Source organism: Plecotus auritus, assembly GCF_963455305.1.
Source record: "Plecotus auritus genome assembly, chromosome: 6".
NCBI classification, from domain to species: Eukaryota; Metazoa; Chordata; class Mammalia; order Chiroptera; family Vespertilionidae; genus Plecotus; species Plecotus auritus.
In genome coordinates this window covers 92571620-92587526 of record NC_137773.1, presented here as the reverse complement: position 1 = coordinate 92587526, position 15907 = coordinate 92571620, and the positions used below count along the sequence as shown (strand labels likewise).

The following is a 15907-nucleotide window of genomic DNA, read 5'->3' as shown; positions in this document are numbered from 1 at the left end:
ACTGCTCTCCTGAGGTTTAGCATCATACTTTAATGCTGTCTTTAACGTTGCACATTGACAAGTCACACACTTTGGTCTTGTATTGGCAGTGGCAACTTACAATGAGTCTAAAGGTATGAGCACCAGACTGGCCTATAGGGAACACTCATCCCTCCCTCCCCATTCCTTCCCATTATGGGCCTGTACAGAGAGCAGCAGCTGCCGTGGACTGGTTTCATTTGAAAGTATACCAACTTTACATGGAATTATAAAAACATATTTACAGACATCCCACAGTGCTCCTATAATCAGGAGCAAAGACCCTTTTATCAAAAGGGATTATATCTAGGGCTGTGCAAAATTCAAAAGGATCAGATCCTTTTGAAAGAGTCCAGAGTCCATTAAACAAAACATGTCCTGGGCCATTGGGAAGGCCCGGTGTGCCAAAGATTGCCTTAAAGGAAAAGACCCTTCAGTGAGCACACTTGGCCTCGGAGCCTGAGGTTGAAAGGGCTCCTGACTCTCAAGGGAGAGGTGGCTGTGCAAGTCATTCTGAGGCTGGCTCCCTTGGTCCTGCTGGAATGAGAGGTATTGCTTGTGGGTGCAGGCAAGGCCTTTCTGCAAAAATAGTCTAGGTTCTCAATTTGAGATGGCAAAAGATGGGATTCTTCAGAGGAAGAGCAAGACATGGGAGACAAATACAGAATGAAACACAAACTGGTCACACAACAAATTGAAGAGCATACAGGGAAGGTGTGGTGACCAGGACGGCAAGTTGCCATCACCTAATGGCCGCAAGCAAAGAATGACATAGGGCTCAAGTCCAGCTGCAGGGCTGCCTCTCGGCCCTGGGCAGGGCCTGGAGGAGGAGGGGTGGGCCCATCCCAGGAGGGCTGCAGAACCCAGTGGGGCAAACTGGAATGCCTTCTCCTGCTGTCACCACTACCTGCCGCCCTATCGGCTCAAAAAACCACTGAAGTCTAGTGCACGACTTTGAAAGATTGTAATATATTCTCTGGAAAACATTCAGCAGTATGAAAGCCCTCCCTGGGCCCTCCCGCCCTCTCACGGGTCCACAACTGGTGGAACGGTCCAGAAATCCTTGAGCTCTGGAAAGGTCCCTGGTCAGTCTTTGGGGAATACAGGTAGCTATTTTGGAAGAACCTGCTCAAGTATGGTTCTTGACGTCTGGGGAATCCTTTCGGGGAAGATCACTTCAAACTCAATAATGAGGTCCCCGCGTTTCTCGGGTGTTTTGGGGAGAGGGAGGCCTTCTCCAGGAACTTTTCGCCGCATGCCAGGCCTGATGACATCTTTGAACACGATGGGTATGGTCCTGCCGTCCAGAGTGGGGACATTCACAGTACAGCCACAGAGAGCCTTAGAAAAGCAAAGTGACAGCATTAGGTAAAGGGTATAACTTAAGTTCCACTTCAGCCTAGAGGCTGTTTGGGGTAGGGTAAGAGCCATCAGGCCTCTGCAGCTAAGACTCTGCCCCAGTCTACCCAGGTCAGCATCATGGAAGCTCCAGAAAAATGGAGTTTTGATAAGCTGTGTACCTGCTTCTCCCCCACCTTCTCCAAACCTAGCAGGCACCAAGAGCTCAGAACTATCTGTCAAACAAAGACAAGTATCTGTCAAAAAGCAGCCCTCTCCCCAGACACCACTCTGCATAGTGCCTTACCTCCCGAAGGGTGATCCTGGCTGGGTAAATGACATCAGAGCCATCTCTCTTAAAGATATTGTGTGGCTTGTCCTTTAAAACAAAGACGATGTCAGCTGGAATGTTGTTAGAGGTCTGGTCTCCCTCCTTGGGGAAGGTGATTTTGGTCCCTTCTTTCCACCCCCGTTTCACTTCAATGGTCAAGATTTTGTCTTCGTTGCGAATGCTCTTCCCATCGGGGTTCAGCCTTTTATGGGAGATCTTCATCTTCTTGGTACAGCCACTGTAGATCTCTTCAAGGGAGACCCTAAGGTCATGGGTGACAGGGGGATCTTGCTTCTTTCGGGTGGGCTCTTGGGCAGGGCGGGAGCGGACAAAGTTCATGTTGGTGAAGCCACCCATGCCCATGGGGAAGCCAGAGAACGGGTCATCAATGTCCATGCCTTCCTCCCCGTTCCGCTGTCCAAAAAAGGTGTCAAAGGGATTTCGGCCACCGAAGAACTCAGCAAACATGGCATGAGGGTCTCCATGGAATGTATAGCTAAAGGAGGTACCGTTAGCACCACCGCTGCTTCCACCACTGGGGCCACCGCCCTTTAGGCCTGAAAGGCAGAATGAAAAGAAGTCAGATGGGTGGCCAGGGGTTTTCCTTAAGGGAAAAAAACCTTGGGAGCCACCAGGAGAGGAATTTTATTTAGCCTGTCAGAGAAGAACAAGGAAGAACCTGAATTTTTTTGTTGTTGTTGTTAATCCTCACCCTAGGATATTTTTCCCATTTTTTTTCTTTCTTAGAGAGAGTGGAAGGAAGGGAGGGGAGAGGGGAGAAGAGAGAGATCAATGTGACAGACACATGGATTGGTTGACTCTGGCACATAACCCGACCAACCAGGGAGGGGGATTGAACCTGCAACCCTTCAGTTCAAGGACCCACACTCTAACCGCTGAGCCACAAGCCAGGGCAAGAACCTGAGCTTTTACCTCCCATCAAGGACCTTCAGTGTGGCATGACAGGGGCAAGGCAGCTCAAGCTCTGAAATGGTCCTCTAGGCCTAGGGGCTACCCAGTTCCTGTCACTTCTTCACTAACCTATCCTCCCAAAATGATATAAGGACTTAAAAGAGTTCACTAAGAGATCAGATAAATGCCCAGGGGACTTGGCTCAGTGGTTGAGCGTGGACCTATGAACCAGGAGGTCATGATTCAATTTCCGGTCAGGGCACACGCCCGGGATCAATGATTCTCATCATTGAGGTTTCTATCTCTTTCTCCCTCTTCCTTCCTCTATAAAATCAATTAAAAAAGAGAAAGAGATCAGATGAAAAAAACCTGACCCAGGATCAGCTTTCAGGAAGTGCTTACTCTCAAATGCTTTAGGGCTGGAGCCATGTGTGTGGAGAATAAAAAATGTTGATAAAAATACTCGGTAGGTTTTCAAATTCTCACACCCTGGCACTAACTGCCACCATTTAAAAAGCCAGTTAATTTCTTAACACCAAATCCAGAAGCCAGTCTGAGTCAACCATGCGCAATTGGACAAACAAGAAAGCTGCTTTCTCCTTCCCTGAGGAGGGCTACCCAGGGAGGCTGGGCAGAGGCGGGCCCCGTTCTCTACCCCTTGCCGGCGCCGCAGTGGCGCAAGCTGCCATCTCTCTGCCTGGCTCTGGGCTGGGTAAGCACTTTACTGAGATCAGCTCACTCCGCCCTCCCTGGGCCCGGGAGTGAGGTGGTGAGAACTGGCGCTCCCCTTTGCAGGCTCACACTGCACTCAGGTGATGCGCTCGGCCAGAGGCCCTGCCTCGCACCCCTGGACAGCACGGCCTCCACCAGTCCCCGGTCAGCGGGGCCTGTGGGCCCCGCAGCGTCACCGGCCCAAGAAACCTCCGTTCCCCTCTACGTCTGCACCCGCACACGGGGCCGCGGGCGGAGGCGCCCAGGGAGGGGCAGCCCCAGATGTGTTAGAAGCTTCTGGGCGAGCGACGCAGCCAGCGTTCCTCCTCCCTTCCGGCGGCTGCCAATCCGAGGGCGGGGGCCCGCGCGGCCAGAGGGCGGGGGCTGCTCGCCGCCGGCCCTGGCAGCCACCCCCAGCCCGATGCCGCAGCCCTGCTGCTGTGCCTCGGTTTCCCAGGCTGTCAAACGGAGGGGGCGCGCCCCCGGCCGCGCGCGCACGCACCTTCCTCTCCGTAGCGGTCGAAGATCTCGCGCTTGCGCGGGTCGCTGAGCACGTCGTAGGCCTCGGCAATCTCCTTGAACTTCTCCTCGGCGCCGGGCTCCTTGTTCTTGTCCGGGTGGTAGCGCAGCGCCTGGCGGCGGTAAGCCCGCTTGATCTCCTCGTCCGACGCGCCGCGGGCCAGGCCCAGCGTCTGGTAATAGTCTTTTCCCATGGCCCCCGCCTGCGGCCTGCCGCCCAGCTGTCGGTGTCCCCCCCGCTCCGCCGCCCCGTCCCGGACTCTATATACCCGTCCGGCGGAAGCTTCCAGATCCCGCCAGCCCCCTCCAGAACCTTCCGTCCCGCCCCCCGCGACGCGTCGGCCAATCCCCGTCGCCCAGCCCGAGACGCGCGGCATCCGGGGCGGGGCCGTGCCACCAACGGCCGCCCGCACGTGGCCACACCCCTTCCCTCAGCCTTCGGCAACGCCTCCCCGGGCCGCGCGCACCCGGCCGTGGAGGCCTCGCGACCTTGTTTCCCTTTTCCGGACGACTGGGCCGGCCGCACGGCCCGCCCCTGCTTGGGTGATAGGGTCCCACCAAGGGCTGTGGGGCGGGGCGGGGCTGTGCTGGGGAAGGCCCCGCCCCTTCCAAGAAGAAGGTAAACGTGCCGGCCCACCACTCCCGGTCGGGTCCAGAGGGGAGACCCTGGGCAAGTTGCTAAACCTCTTTCTGTCTCATCCTTCCTCTTTTCCCGGCAGCGAGGAGAATGCAGTTTGGAGCTCCAGGACTGTCCCTGTCCTCTCAGACAAGGCCCTATAAAGCGAGGTGCGGTCCTGGGAAAGCTCACCTCCCCGAGAATCTTCCCAGTTCCGCTGCGCCCGGGCCTTTCACTTGACCGTTTTCCCAAGAACACGTGCCATTGAAATCTGAAATTATCTTGGTTTTCACGACCAATGTCACCTGCGTCTCAGCCTGCGACCCCCACCAGGGCAGGCCCTGGGACCTGTCAGTGCTGGGTCTCCGGTACCTTGAACAGTGTCTGGCACTCAGTCGCAGTGGATGCTTCATAAATATTTTTGGCTCTTTTGAATGCACCCCCTCTTTTTCTCTCTCCACTACCTTTTGATTTGGGGAACATAGTGTGTCTGACACCTCTCAGGGCCTGTTTCCTTTTTTGCGGGTGATATGATTCCTTTGGCTCTGGGAGTCTGGGGTGCCTGTGGTCCAGGACAGGGCTGATGGGAAAAGGAGGTTCAGAAAGGGATATAGCCTGGGAAGGGCATAGGGAAGTGGGGGCCATCGAGGGGTCCGGTTCCCGGAAGTACTGCTTGGGAGGTCAGGGAGGTGTGACATTGGCTCTAGAGCCAGACAGCTGGGTTTCATTTCTGGTTCCAGCACTTCCTGGCTGCATGACCTTGGGCTACTTACCCACCGAACTATTCTGGGCCTCAGCTTCCTAATCTGTACAGCGGGGATGGTGGTTGTGCCTGCCTCATAGAGCTCTGAAGTTGACATGGGTCGACATTTGTAAAGTGCCTGGGACAGACCTGGCACAGAAGAAGTGCTCTCAGAAGGGTAACAAACCCTCTTGTTGAGGGAGGGGCTGCTGATCCACCAGCTTCCTGGTAACACCACAACAAAAAGTTCAATGACTGCTATCCTTATGCAACCTGGGACTCCTGAAAAGATGATGCTGGCCTTCCCTGTGGTCTAGTAGGGGGATTCCGGCCCTCCATGGCCACTCACCGCCCCGGGGGCTAGGACACACACCGCCAGCCTGGGAGGCTGTGTATGGGTTGGTGTCCACTGGCACAGCATAGCAGGGGGCATGAACCAATCATGGGAGAAAGAGAGTTTTTAAAACGTTACATAAATAGACAGCAGAAGAGTCACATTATGGGAAAAGCCCAGAGTTTCGGGACTTGCTCATACTTACAAGCTAGTATTTATTTTATAGGATAAATTTAGTTTAGAGTTACAAATGTGACAGCTTCCAAAGTTCCTACCCAGTTGTTCAATTAAACGCTAATCAAGGTGTTGCTATGAAGGTATTTTGTAGATGTGATTAATATTACCAATCAGCTGACTTTAAGTGCATGGGGATGACTCTGGATAATGTGAGTAGGCCTCATCCAATCAGTTGCAGGCTTTAAAAGCAAACACTGAAAGGCCTTAAAAACAAATACTGATGCACCCCTATGGTCCATTGCAGCATTATTTACAATAGCTAAGCTGTGGAAGTAACCCAAGTGCCCATCAATAGATGAGTGGATATGTCTTGGCCAGTGTTCTCAGTGGTTAGAGCAGGGGTCCTCAAACTTTTTAAACAGGGGGCCAGTTCACTGTCCCTCAGACCGTTGGAGGGCCGGACTATAGTTTTAAAAAAAACCTATGAACAAATTCCTTTGTGCACTGCGGGCCTGGGACGAGTCGGCTGCTAAGCAGGACAGGCAGCGGCACCCGGCGGGCCGGATAAATGTCCTCGGTGGGCCGCATGTGGCCCGCGGGCCGTAGTTTGAGGACATCTGGGTTAGAGTGTTGATCTCAGGTTCAATTTCTGGTTAAGGGCACGTACCTGGGTTGCAGGTTCAATCCCCGGCCCTGGTTAGGGCATGTGCAGGAGGCGACCAATCCTCCCTCTCTCTCTCCCTTCCACTCTTCTCTAAAATTCAATGGAAAAAATATCCTTGGGTGAGGATTAACAAAACTAAATTAAAAATAGATGACTGGATTAAAAAAGCTGTGCTACATATATACAATGGAATATTACTCGGTCATGAAGAAAGAATGAATCTTACTATTTGCGACTGTGTGGATGGACCTAAAGGGTATTGTGCTAAGTGAAATAAGTCAGTTAAAGACAAATACCATATGACTCCACTTATATGTGGAATCTAAAGGACTCAGATACAGAGAACAGACTGATGGTTTTCTGAGGGGAAGGGTGTTTGGGGACTAGGTGAAAAAGGCGGAGGGATTGAGAAGTACAGCTTGGTAGTTCCAGAATAATCATGAGGATGTAAAGTATCGCATAGGAAATATAGTCAATAATCCTATCTAATAAAGAGGGAATATGCTAATTGACCCTCACGCCATTGCAAAGATGGCGGTGCCCACAGCCAATAAAGAGGGAATATGCTAATCGACTGTCCCACCCTCAAAGATGGTGGCTCCCACAGCCAATAAGGAGGGAATATGCTAATTGACTGTCACACCCTCAAAGATGGCGACACCCACAGCCACAAGATGGTGGCGCCCAGTCCCCTCAGCCCTGCTGGGGTGGCAGGCATGTGGCAAGGCTGGCTCTGTGCGCCTGCCTCCTGAGTCCCCCAGTCCCCTCAGCCCCCCAGCTGCCCAGGACCGGCCCGAGGCGCAGGCAAGCCTCACATGGTGGCTGCCCAGCCACCCAGGACCACCTGAGGCTCAGGTAACCAGGGCTGGCTAAGGCTTGCACTGCTGGCAGTGGCAGCAGCAGAGGTGTGATGGGGCATTGCCTTCCCCTGATCACCTGGTCCCCTCCCGCCCCTGAGGGCTCCCAGACTGTGAGAGGGGGCAGGCTGGGCTAGGGACCCCCCCACTCCAGTGCATGAATTTTCATGCACTGGGCCTCTAGTATTGTAATAAGTAAGTATGGTGACAGTTTGGTGCTGACAATATCAGGGGGAACATTTGTAAACTATATGATTGTCTATCCACTATGTTGTATATCTCAAACTAATACAAAATAATACCAAATGTAAATTGTAATAGAAAAGAATTAAAAAACAAAACAAAAATTAACTATAAATGAAAATACTGAAGTTTCCCTGAGGAAGAAGTATCAGCTTTTGGCCAAGAGTTTCCAGCCTTCTGGTCTACCCTACAAATTTCAGACTTGCCTTGTCAGTCCCCATAATCATGTAAGCCAATGCCTTAAAATAAATCTCTTAATACACTCACAAACACATATAGCCTACTGGTTCTGGTTCTTCGGTAGACCCCTGACTGATATAGGAACTAAGCAGGTGAGTCTGGGGTTACACAGCCTCAGCTGAAATCCCAGACCCACAATTTACTCATTTACTACCTGTGCGATCTTATACAACTTGCTTGATCTCTCAGAGTGTTAGGTGTGTCCTCTATAAAATGAGGATAAGAGTAGCTCTTACCACCCAGGGTTACTATGTGGAAGGAATTAAGAGGAGCCAGGAAATTAACATTATAATAACAGTTAACTATGTGCCAAGCCATTTTCAAGTGCTCAGTATATATTAACTCATGGAATCCTCACAATAATCTTAGGAAGTTGGCCTGGTGTTAACCTTCGTTTTACAGTTGAGGCTCTGAGAGGTCATGTGACTTGCCTGAGGTCACCCAGGGAATAAGATACTGAAGTATATCGTGTTTAGCACACTGCGTGCTTTCTGATAAGCACTCAGCTTGTGTAAGATATGATTCAGATGACGATAAAGCCTTAATTATAAAAAAAGTGCATCACCACCCTTTTCAATTCTCTTCATCAAAAAGGCCTTCAAAAGCACAACTGCCATATGAGCCAGCAATCCCACCCTTGGTAGAACACCTGTGTGAAATAAAAACCTATGTTCACATAAAACCCATGAACCAATAATTATCAAGGTTTTACTCATAATTTCTGACAGCCATTAAAACCTAAATGTCCTTCAGTGGATGAATGGATAAACAAACTGACCTAGCAACACGATGGAATATTATTCAGCCATAAGAAAGAAACAAGCTGCTGATACAGGAACTAATGCAGATGCACTTTAAATACATGGTTAGTGAAAGAAGGCAGACTCAAAAGGCTATTTACTGTGTAATGCCAATTAATAGCACCTGGAAAAGGCAAAAGTATTGGGGCAGAAAGTGGTTGTTGGAAGCTGGGATCTGCTACAGAGGGGTACAGGAGAGATTTTTGGGATGCTGAAAATGTTCTATATCTTGACTGTGGTAGTGGTTATACCACTGTCTGTATTCAGAACTATAAACTGAAAAAGGTGAACTTTACTGTATGTATATTATACCTCAATAAAAAAGAAAAAGAAAAAAAAACATCCCATGGGCTTCACAATAAAAAATGCAAATCAGGGTAGGGCTTGGGAAACCTCACTCTGGGGCTCCTGACACAGCAGAAAGTTGCTAACCAGCCCTAGCTTGTCTGTTCTCCGCTTTACCTTCCCTCACATTCTCTGAACCAGCTCTATCATGCACTCCCAAACCAGCCAAGCCAGGTTCTGGACAATCAAGATCCTACCTAACTCATGTGTGGGATGCAAACAGAATCTGTGAGCTGGATACAACTGAACACACCAGATCTTCGGTGTCCAAATTATTGTGGGTTCCCCCAGATCCAAGATCCCAAGAGGCCCCACTTATCTTGCAGCGCTGCTAAATGCAAGATCTGTCAGGAATTTCCTCTTTGGAAATTGCTCCCAGGGGCTTGTTACAGTCAGCTCAGCAAACACCAAATGTGTCTACCACTGAGGCTAATAACACAAGCATGATGTAGCTGTCCCTAATGACAGGCACAGCCAGAGCCACAGTACAGTGTCATGAATGGCTGTACAAAGTGGCCAATGTTCATTCCAAGGGTGGATTTGATTTTTGCTGACAGCCTGGTTTCTGGAAGCCAGATGAAGCCAAGAGGTCCTTACTCCTGAAATACTTGTCAAAAATAAAGAGGAATTCTCCTCTGGAGGCTTGCTCTTGCCTTTCTATGAACTTTTTGTGGGTGAGCAGGGTGGAAATTATTTGTATGCCCCATATGGCACAGAGCATAGTAGGTTCACAAAATGAGTTGGTTCCTGTTGAGTGAGTGCAGGGCTCAGGAAAGCAATCTCAAAAAGGGGAACTCCAGAATGTTCCAACTCCCTAGGAATGTGTACAGAATTCCCCCAAGAATGCCATCTATTTGGTCAGGACACCACAAGCCTTACCTAGCTGGAACCCAGTGATACGGAAGAGGCACCAACTCAGACTGCACTGGAGAAGCTAGAATTTGACGGAACTGCCGAAGTAGCAAAACATGGCTAGATTTTAGGGTTTCAACTCTATCCCCTTAGTACCTCACAATTGGACATCTCAAGTAATTCAACTTGGTAGGATTTTAAGTTGTGGTCTTGGAGTGAGTATTCCCATTGTTCCCCTCAATGAGGGCAGCAAATGAGGCCAGTTGGGACACAATGGTTTCAAGATACTGTGAGCCCCGCCAACTACCAACAGAATAAGATCGATGCAATAAGATCGATGCTTTTGGAAGTATAGTTATAAAACACCTTTGTGTTTTCATCTTTTTGGTCCAGATAGGCCAAGTGAAAAAGATAGTTTCTGAAGACCACAGCCTTTGCTGTTACTTAGAGGTCCCCAAAAGCTGTAGCTTCAGAGTGTTAGAACCAACCTGGATGATTAAGGGCTCAACAATGACTCACCCTTGCCCCACCCTATGACTCAGAGGTCTACCTTTGAGGACTTCTCACCATGTCCCTGATATCAGATCTCTGGGTTTCCAATGATGTAAATTGATGGTGGCTCAGGGCTGGCCTGGAACTGGGAGAAAGAAGAGAAGGTGAGGGAGTGTGCCAGATGCTGCCCATTCAGCCTGTCCAGAAATCTTGTGTGCATGAGTGTGTGTGTGTGTGTGTATGTGTGTGTGCGAGTGCACGCACGCAAGTTAGCATCCAACCTCCCCAGCTGGTTCATGACAAAAGATGGCATGACCTTAGACCAGCTAGTGTGAGAGGCACAACTGCCAGCCATAAATGGGAGCCGTGTCTGTGATTTTCAATGTTCCAATAGGTATGTTAAGAAAGTAAAATGAGCCTGGCCAAAAGTAAAATGAGTGGCTCAGTGGCTGAGCGTGTACCTATGAACCAGGAGGTCATGGCTGGATTCTGGGTCAGGGCACATCCTGGGTTGCCGGCTCTATCCCCAGTTGGGGGCGTGTAGGAAGCAGCCAATCAATGATTTTCTCTTATCTTTGATGTTTCTATTTCTCCCTCTACTTTCCTCTTGGAAATTAATAAAAATATATCATCAAAAGAAAGTACTTTGTTTAAAAAAAAAGTAAAATGAAATAGGGGAACTTAATTTTAGAAATATATCTTAATCCACTATAGCCAAAATATCATTTCAAGGTGTAATAATCATAAAAGGTTATGATGAGATTTTAAAAAATTTCCTTTTCCTACTGTCATTGAAATTGATGTGTCTGACATTTATACAACACATCTCAAATTGGAACAGCCGTATTTCAAGGGCTCACCAGCTTCATATGGTGACCAAACCGGACAGCGCAGGCGGAAACAAATGTGGGTCCCCTGCCATAGGGGGACGGGGGCTTGCATTAAAAAGGGCGGTGAAGACATCCCCTGGTTACAGATTGGGAGGGTCTCAGGGTGCTTTCCTCCACCCATTTCCCCTTTCCTTCCCTCCCATTCATGACAGATAAGGGTCTCCTCGCCAGAGAGGCCACTCCATACAAGCGCTTCAGCCCACGCCCCAACCCCTAGCCCTCTTCCGTTGCTCCCCAGTCCCCCAGGGGCCGCCCACCTCGGAATTCACCTGGCTTCGCCGCCCGCCTTGTGAATGCTGCCCTCCCTGTCACTCAACTTCTTGCTCCCGCCCCCGCCTTGCAATAACTGTCGCTTCCTTTCGTTTCCACAGCGACGCCATCCAGAGGCGGGGAAAGGGGCGCGCGGCCTCGAGACCCATTTTGATTGGTGGAGGGCCACGCCCCTTCTTTCTCGCCCACTTTGTGCCCGCGTGCCGCCCCCTCGATGGATTCCGCAAGCTGATTGGCCAGCATTATGGTGCGAGCGGCTAGCTACGCTCCGACCAGCCCCGTGGGGTGGGGACGAAGGTGGGCGCCCTACACGCTGATTGGCTGGAAGGGCACGCGCTGCAGGAGGGGTGGGGCGGACGCGGAGCCGTGGTTAGTCTCGCGCAGCAGTTGTGAGCGCGTGAGGGATCTGTGCTGCGTTGCGTGCTGGGAGGCAGCAGCAGCAGTAGCAATAGCAGCAGGAGCAGTAGCCACCGTGTGAGGAAATCATGAAGCATTATGAGGTAAGAAATGAGGATACCGGCATCGAGCGGCCACCGCAAACCCACTCTTTTTTTCGTGGGACCACGAGATCCCCCTTTCCTGTCCTGTGCCCGAAGGACTGCTAGACGGCGCAGGCGCAGTGGGCGCGGTTGTGCCCCGGGACGATCGCAAATTTCAGTGCGCATGTGCAGAGGAGGTATTTATAATTCTGCAACCCAGGCTGTTTTGGGGATGCCTTTTCTTGGGGGTCTCTGAACCTGAGGAGTTTGCAGTTCCCTGCAGCTCTCCCAGCGGGCAGAGTTGCAGGCTTTGGCAGGGGAGGAACGAGGGTGCGGGACCCTTGCTCCCAATGCGTAGGTGTCTTGCACAACCTTGCACCATGTCGCCACCTCGGGCTTAGGAAGGGGCTTTGCTATCAGCCCTCTCTGGCACGACCTTTGGACCCCTTCCCTCGCCCGTGAGGTTCCCGAGAAGCTTAGGAGGTGAGGACGGTGCTGCCAGGGCTGGCTCCCGCCAAGCAACAAAGCTGATCTGGCTTCCTGGTAATCTACGAGTTCATCTTTGTCACCCCTTGTGTGTCACAGAAGTCTCACGCCCACAGCCACTCTTGAAGCCCATCTTTTGACTTCTAAGCTGGGCTTCTTTTTCCCGTAAAACGAAGTTTTTTCAGGCTCTTAGAGATCTCTCTGATAATATTAGTAATTTTATCATTTAATTATTGCTGACTTATTAGTAACTAATTTTAGCAAGTGCTCACTCTTGTGCTAATGAAATTCAGTTACCTTCTTCTCTTATCCTCATAGCCTATGATGTAGGAGACTTTTTTTTTTTTTTTTTAAATAGAAACCTTTTTTTTTTTTAAAAATATATTTTATTGATTTTTTACAGAGAGGAAGGGAGAGAGATAGAGAGTTTGAAACATCGATGAGAGAGAGACATCGATCAGCTGCCTCCTGCACACTCCCCACTGGGGATGTGCTCGCAACCAAGGTACATGCCCTTGACCGGAATCGAACCTGGGACCCTTGAGTCCGCAGGCCGATGCTCTAGCCATTGAGCCAAACCGGTTAGGGCTATGATGTAGGAGACTTTTATTGTTATTTCCATTTTTGTAAACCAAAAAACAGTCTCAGAGATGTCATGTGACTTGTTCAAAGGTTCCCAGCCAGTAAATGCAGAACACAGAAAGAAACTCAGAACTCCAGAGTTCCTAGTTATTAGCCACTATGCCATGCTGGTATCCAAATGAAAATTAGCAGGTTGAGAGAATTCTCCCCCCTCAACCCCCCAATTAAAAATTTTTTTTGGTAAAATATGTATGAAATTTACCATCTTTATTCTTTTTAAGTGTACAGGTCAGTGGCATTAAGTACGTTCATATTGTTATGCAACCATCACCACTATCCATTTCCAGAACTCTATTCTTTTCATCTTGCAAAACCGAAATTCTGTACCCATAAAATACTAACTTCCTATTCCCCCCCTCTGCTCAGCTCCTAGCAACTGCCATTCTACTTCCGTCTCTGAGTTGGACTACGGTTAGGTACCTCATATAAATGGAAGGAAGGATTAATTGTTTTTATTCATAAGTTGAATACCACTACCTCTGCCCGCCCCCTTTATTATTGTTATTATTATTGGTAAATTCACCCAGAATCTTTTGAAACTTTTACCCCATAAGTCCTCAGTCATTTTTGGCATGGTATTAGGAATAAGGAGGTAGGGTTCAGTAATCTCTCATGCCCCATTCAACTTTGTGATCATAAAATAAAGTTCTTCTAATATAATTTTCCCTTTCAAACCCTCTGTGTAACCCTGGAGAAAAAGCCACATTCAGTTTGAAAGATGTAGGATGGAAGGTCTGTGTGGCATTTTTAAAGTGGAGTTTTAATTCCCCCCCAATTAAATTTATCGGGGTGACATTGATTAATAAAATTACATAGGTTGCAAGTGTACAGTCCTATAATACATCATCTGTATATTGCATTGTGTGTTTACCACTCAAAGTAAAATCTCTTAATTTTACTAGTCAGATCAAGTAGGCCTCTGAGAACCCACAGGGTAGGCACTTTTGTTCTGGGAAGCTGGGCACAGACTGGAACCCATGGTTGGACTGGAGAACATGTTTTACCTTGCTCAAACCTTTTCCCTCCCAAAAGGAAGGGGAAGTGTCAAACCCACTGTTCAAAATGAAAAAATAAACAAACAAAATGAAAAAAATAGTTATTTTGCTGTGTTCTCTGTTGTTATTCTCTGCTAACCTTTGCCAAGTGTTCACTGAGGTGTTAGCTACAGAGTTTCTGTATGGGAGGAGCAGTCACCTCCCTGCCCGGTTTGCACAGCAAGCAGATTAGTTTTACTCCAGGGGTGTGTGTTTTTACAGATCAATACAAATGGCAAGGATGATTTCAGTCACATTTAGCAAAGATTGAGAAAAGGTTTCAATTACTGTCCATGTCGAAGAATATATTTCTGTTTGGGACAAGTGACCCCCTGTCTACAGAGCGATTGGCTTCCTCAGAAGGCCTTTGTGGCCCCAGAGGTTTCCCCTAGGACCTAACTCTCGATTCCAATAATTACAGGCTGTTGTTCCTTGTGATTAAGCCCCTAGACCTGTGGTTGGCAAACTGCAGCTCGTGAGCCACATGCGGCTCTGGCCCCTTGAACGTGGCTCTTCCACAAAATACCACGGCCTGGGCGAGTCTATTTTGAAGAAGTGGCATTAGAAGAAGTTTAAGTTTAAAAAATTTGGCTCTCAAAAGAAATTTCAATCGTTGTACTGTTGATATTTGGCTCTGTTGACTAATGAGCTTGCCGACCACTGCCCTAGACGATAAAGTGCAATATACAAGTGATTGAAGTATTATTCAGAAAGGTGCAGGACTCATGCAGTGTCAACAGCAAGCTAACCAGGATTGACATCTGATGTTATGGCAGTTAGAGTTTCAGCTAAAGGGGAAGGTTTGTTGTAGTTTGCTGTCTCTGCCTATTTCCCTCTGTGATCTGAAATGAAAAAGTATCCCTTCAGTGGCCTGAGACAAGCCTATAGAGCAGGTCTCCCTCTGGTCTTGGCTGAAGCTGGCTTTTGGAAGTTCAGAGCTGGCCTTGGGATTGTCTTGGGGACAGAGCAAGTTAAGATAAGAGAACTACTTATCTCAAGCTATAGGTTTTTGTTTTGTTTTTTTTTTTTTTTAAATTTCAGTCTTTGCCATTGCCGATCAGAGGTCAAAACAATGATCCCAGTAGCAATTGGAAAAACAGCTTATTGCATCTTGTAACTGAGGAGAATCGGTACCTTCAGCCTCCCTGAACCCAAGTCCCTGCTCATTTCCTGCAGCTAGGTACCCCCAGGTGAGGAAGCGGAAGCTTCACCCTCTTGGGGTCCCCACTGCCCTCATTTAGGATCTTCTATCACCTCACCTCAAAGGGTAGCTCTGTTGGTGCCCATTTTGTAGATAATTCTAGGCCAATATTGTGCCTTGCCTCAGGCAAGTTCTTGCTTCAGCTGCCTCTACAGGTGTAAGTATGTGAAAGTTCTGTAACTAGAGTACAGGTCATGGGACAGTTTAGAGCCAGAGAACTGAGCAGGAAGGTGAAAATTAAGGAGGAAGTACAAGTCATGTTTAATGGTCTCATAGGTGTGTGGGCTTTACTAGGCCTTGGTGAATCCTGGCTCTGCCACTGTAAATAATGGCGTGACCCAGGCAACTTACTTAACCTCTGTGAACCTATCTCTGGCTGCTCCTTGGAGTGAAAGAAAGTTTTAAAGTTTTAAAGAACATTATGAAGTTGCTGGAAATATTTTAGCAATGGGTATACATAAAAGGGGTGGTGCTCTTTTTAAATGTTTTGCAGAATTCCATTATATGAAAAGAAATCAGTTTGATAAATCTCCAAATATCCTGTTGAGTGGAATAAAGCAAATTGCAAAAGATTCTGTAAATTGAAAAAAAAAAAGTACCAAGTGAGACTTAATGTACTGTTGTTTATGGGTATATACCTAATCTAAGGATAAATTGTAATACAAGGTGAGAAATGTGTGGGAATTACACAGTAGTTAGAAGAACCATTGCTTT

At 48.6% G+C, this 15907-nt stretch overlaps 2 protein-coding genes across 6 annotated transcripts in view; one reads left to right on the top strand and one right to left on the bottom strand.

Moving 5' to 3' along the window:
• Positions 1–958: 958 nt before the first annotated feature.
• Positions 959–15907, bottom strand: part of DNAJB1 (DnaJ heat shock protein family (Hsp40) member B1) — a 30985-nt gene continuing 16036 nt past the window's right edge. For 2 of the 5 annotated variants that reach the window (XM_080672001.1, XM_080672003.1), the window contains 4 exons: positions 10267–10336; positions 3813–3942; positions 1664–2244; positions 959–1359 (listed from right to left, as the gene is read on the bottom strand). In XM_080672001.1, coding sequence (XP_080528127.1) covers positions 1129–1359; positions 1664–2244; positions 3813–3942; positions 10267–10336 — 1012 coding nt within the window. In that variant the 3' untranslated portion in view covers positions 959–1128. Of the gene's footprint in view, positions 1360–1663; positions 2245–3812; positions 5995–10249; positions 10337–11350; positions 11416–15907 lie in introns of those variants that run through there. The other 3 variants (XM_080672005.1, XM_080672004.1, XM_080672002.1) reach the window with 3 other exon arrangements.
• Positions 11651–15907, top strand: part of TECR (trans-2,3-enoyl-CoA reductase) — a 25400-nt gene continuing 21143 nt past the window's right edge. The window contains exon 1 of the mRNA XM_080672009.1: positions 11651–11851. Coding sequence (XP_080528135.1) covers positions 11837–11851 — 15 coding nt within the window. The 5' untranslated portion in view covers positions 11651–11836. The remainder of the gene's footprint in view (positions 11852–15907) is intronic.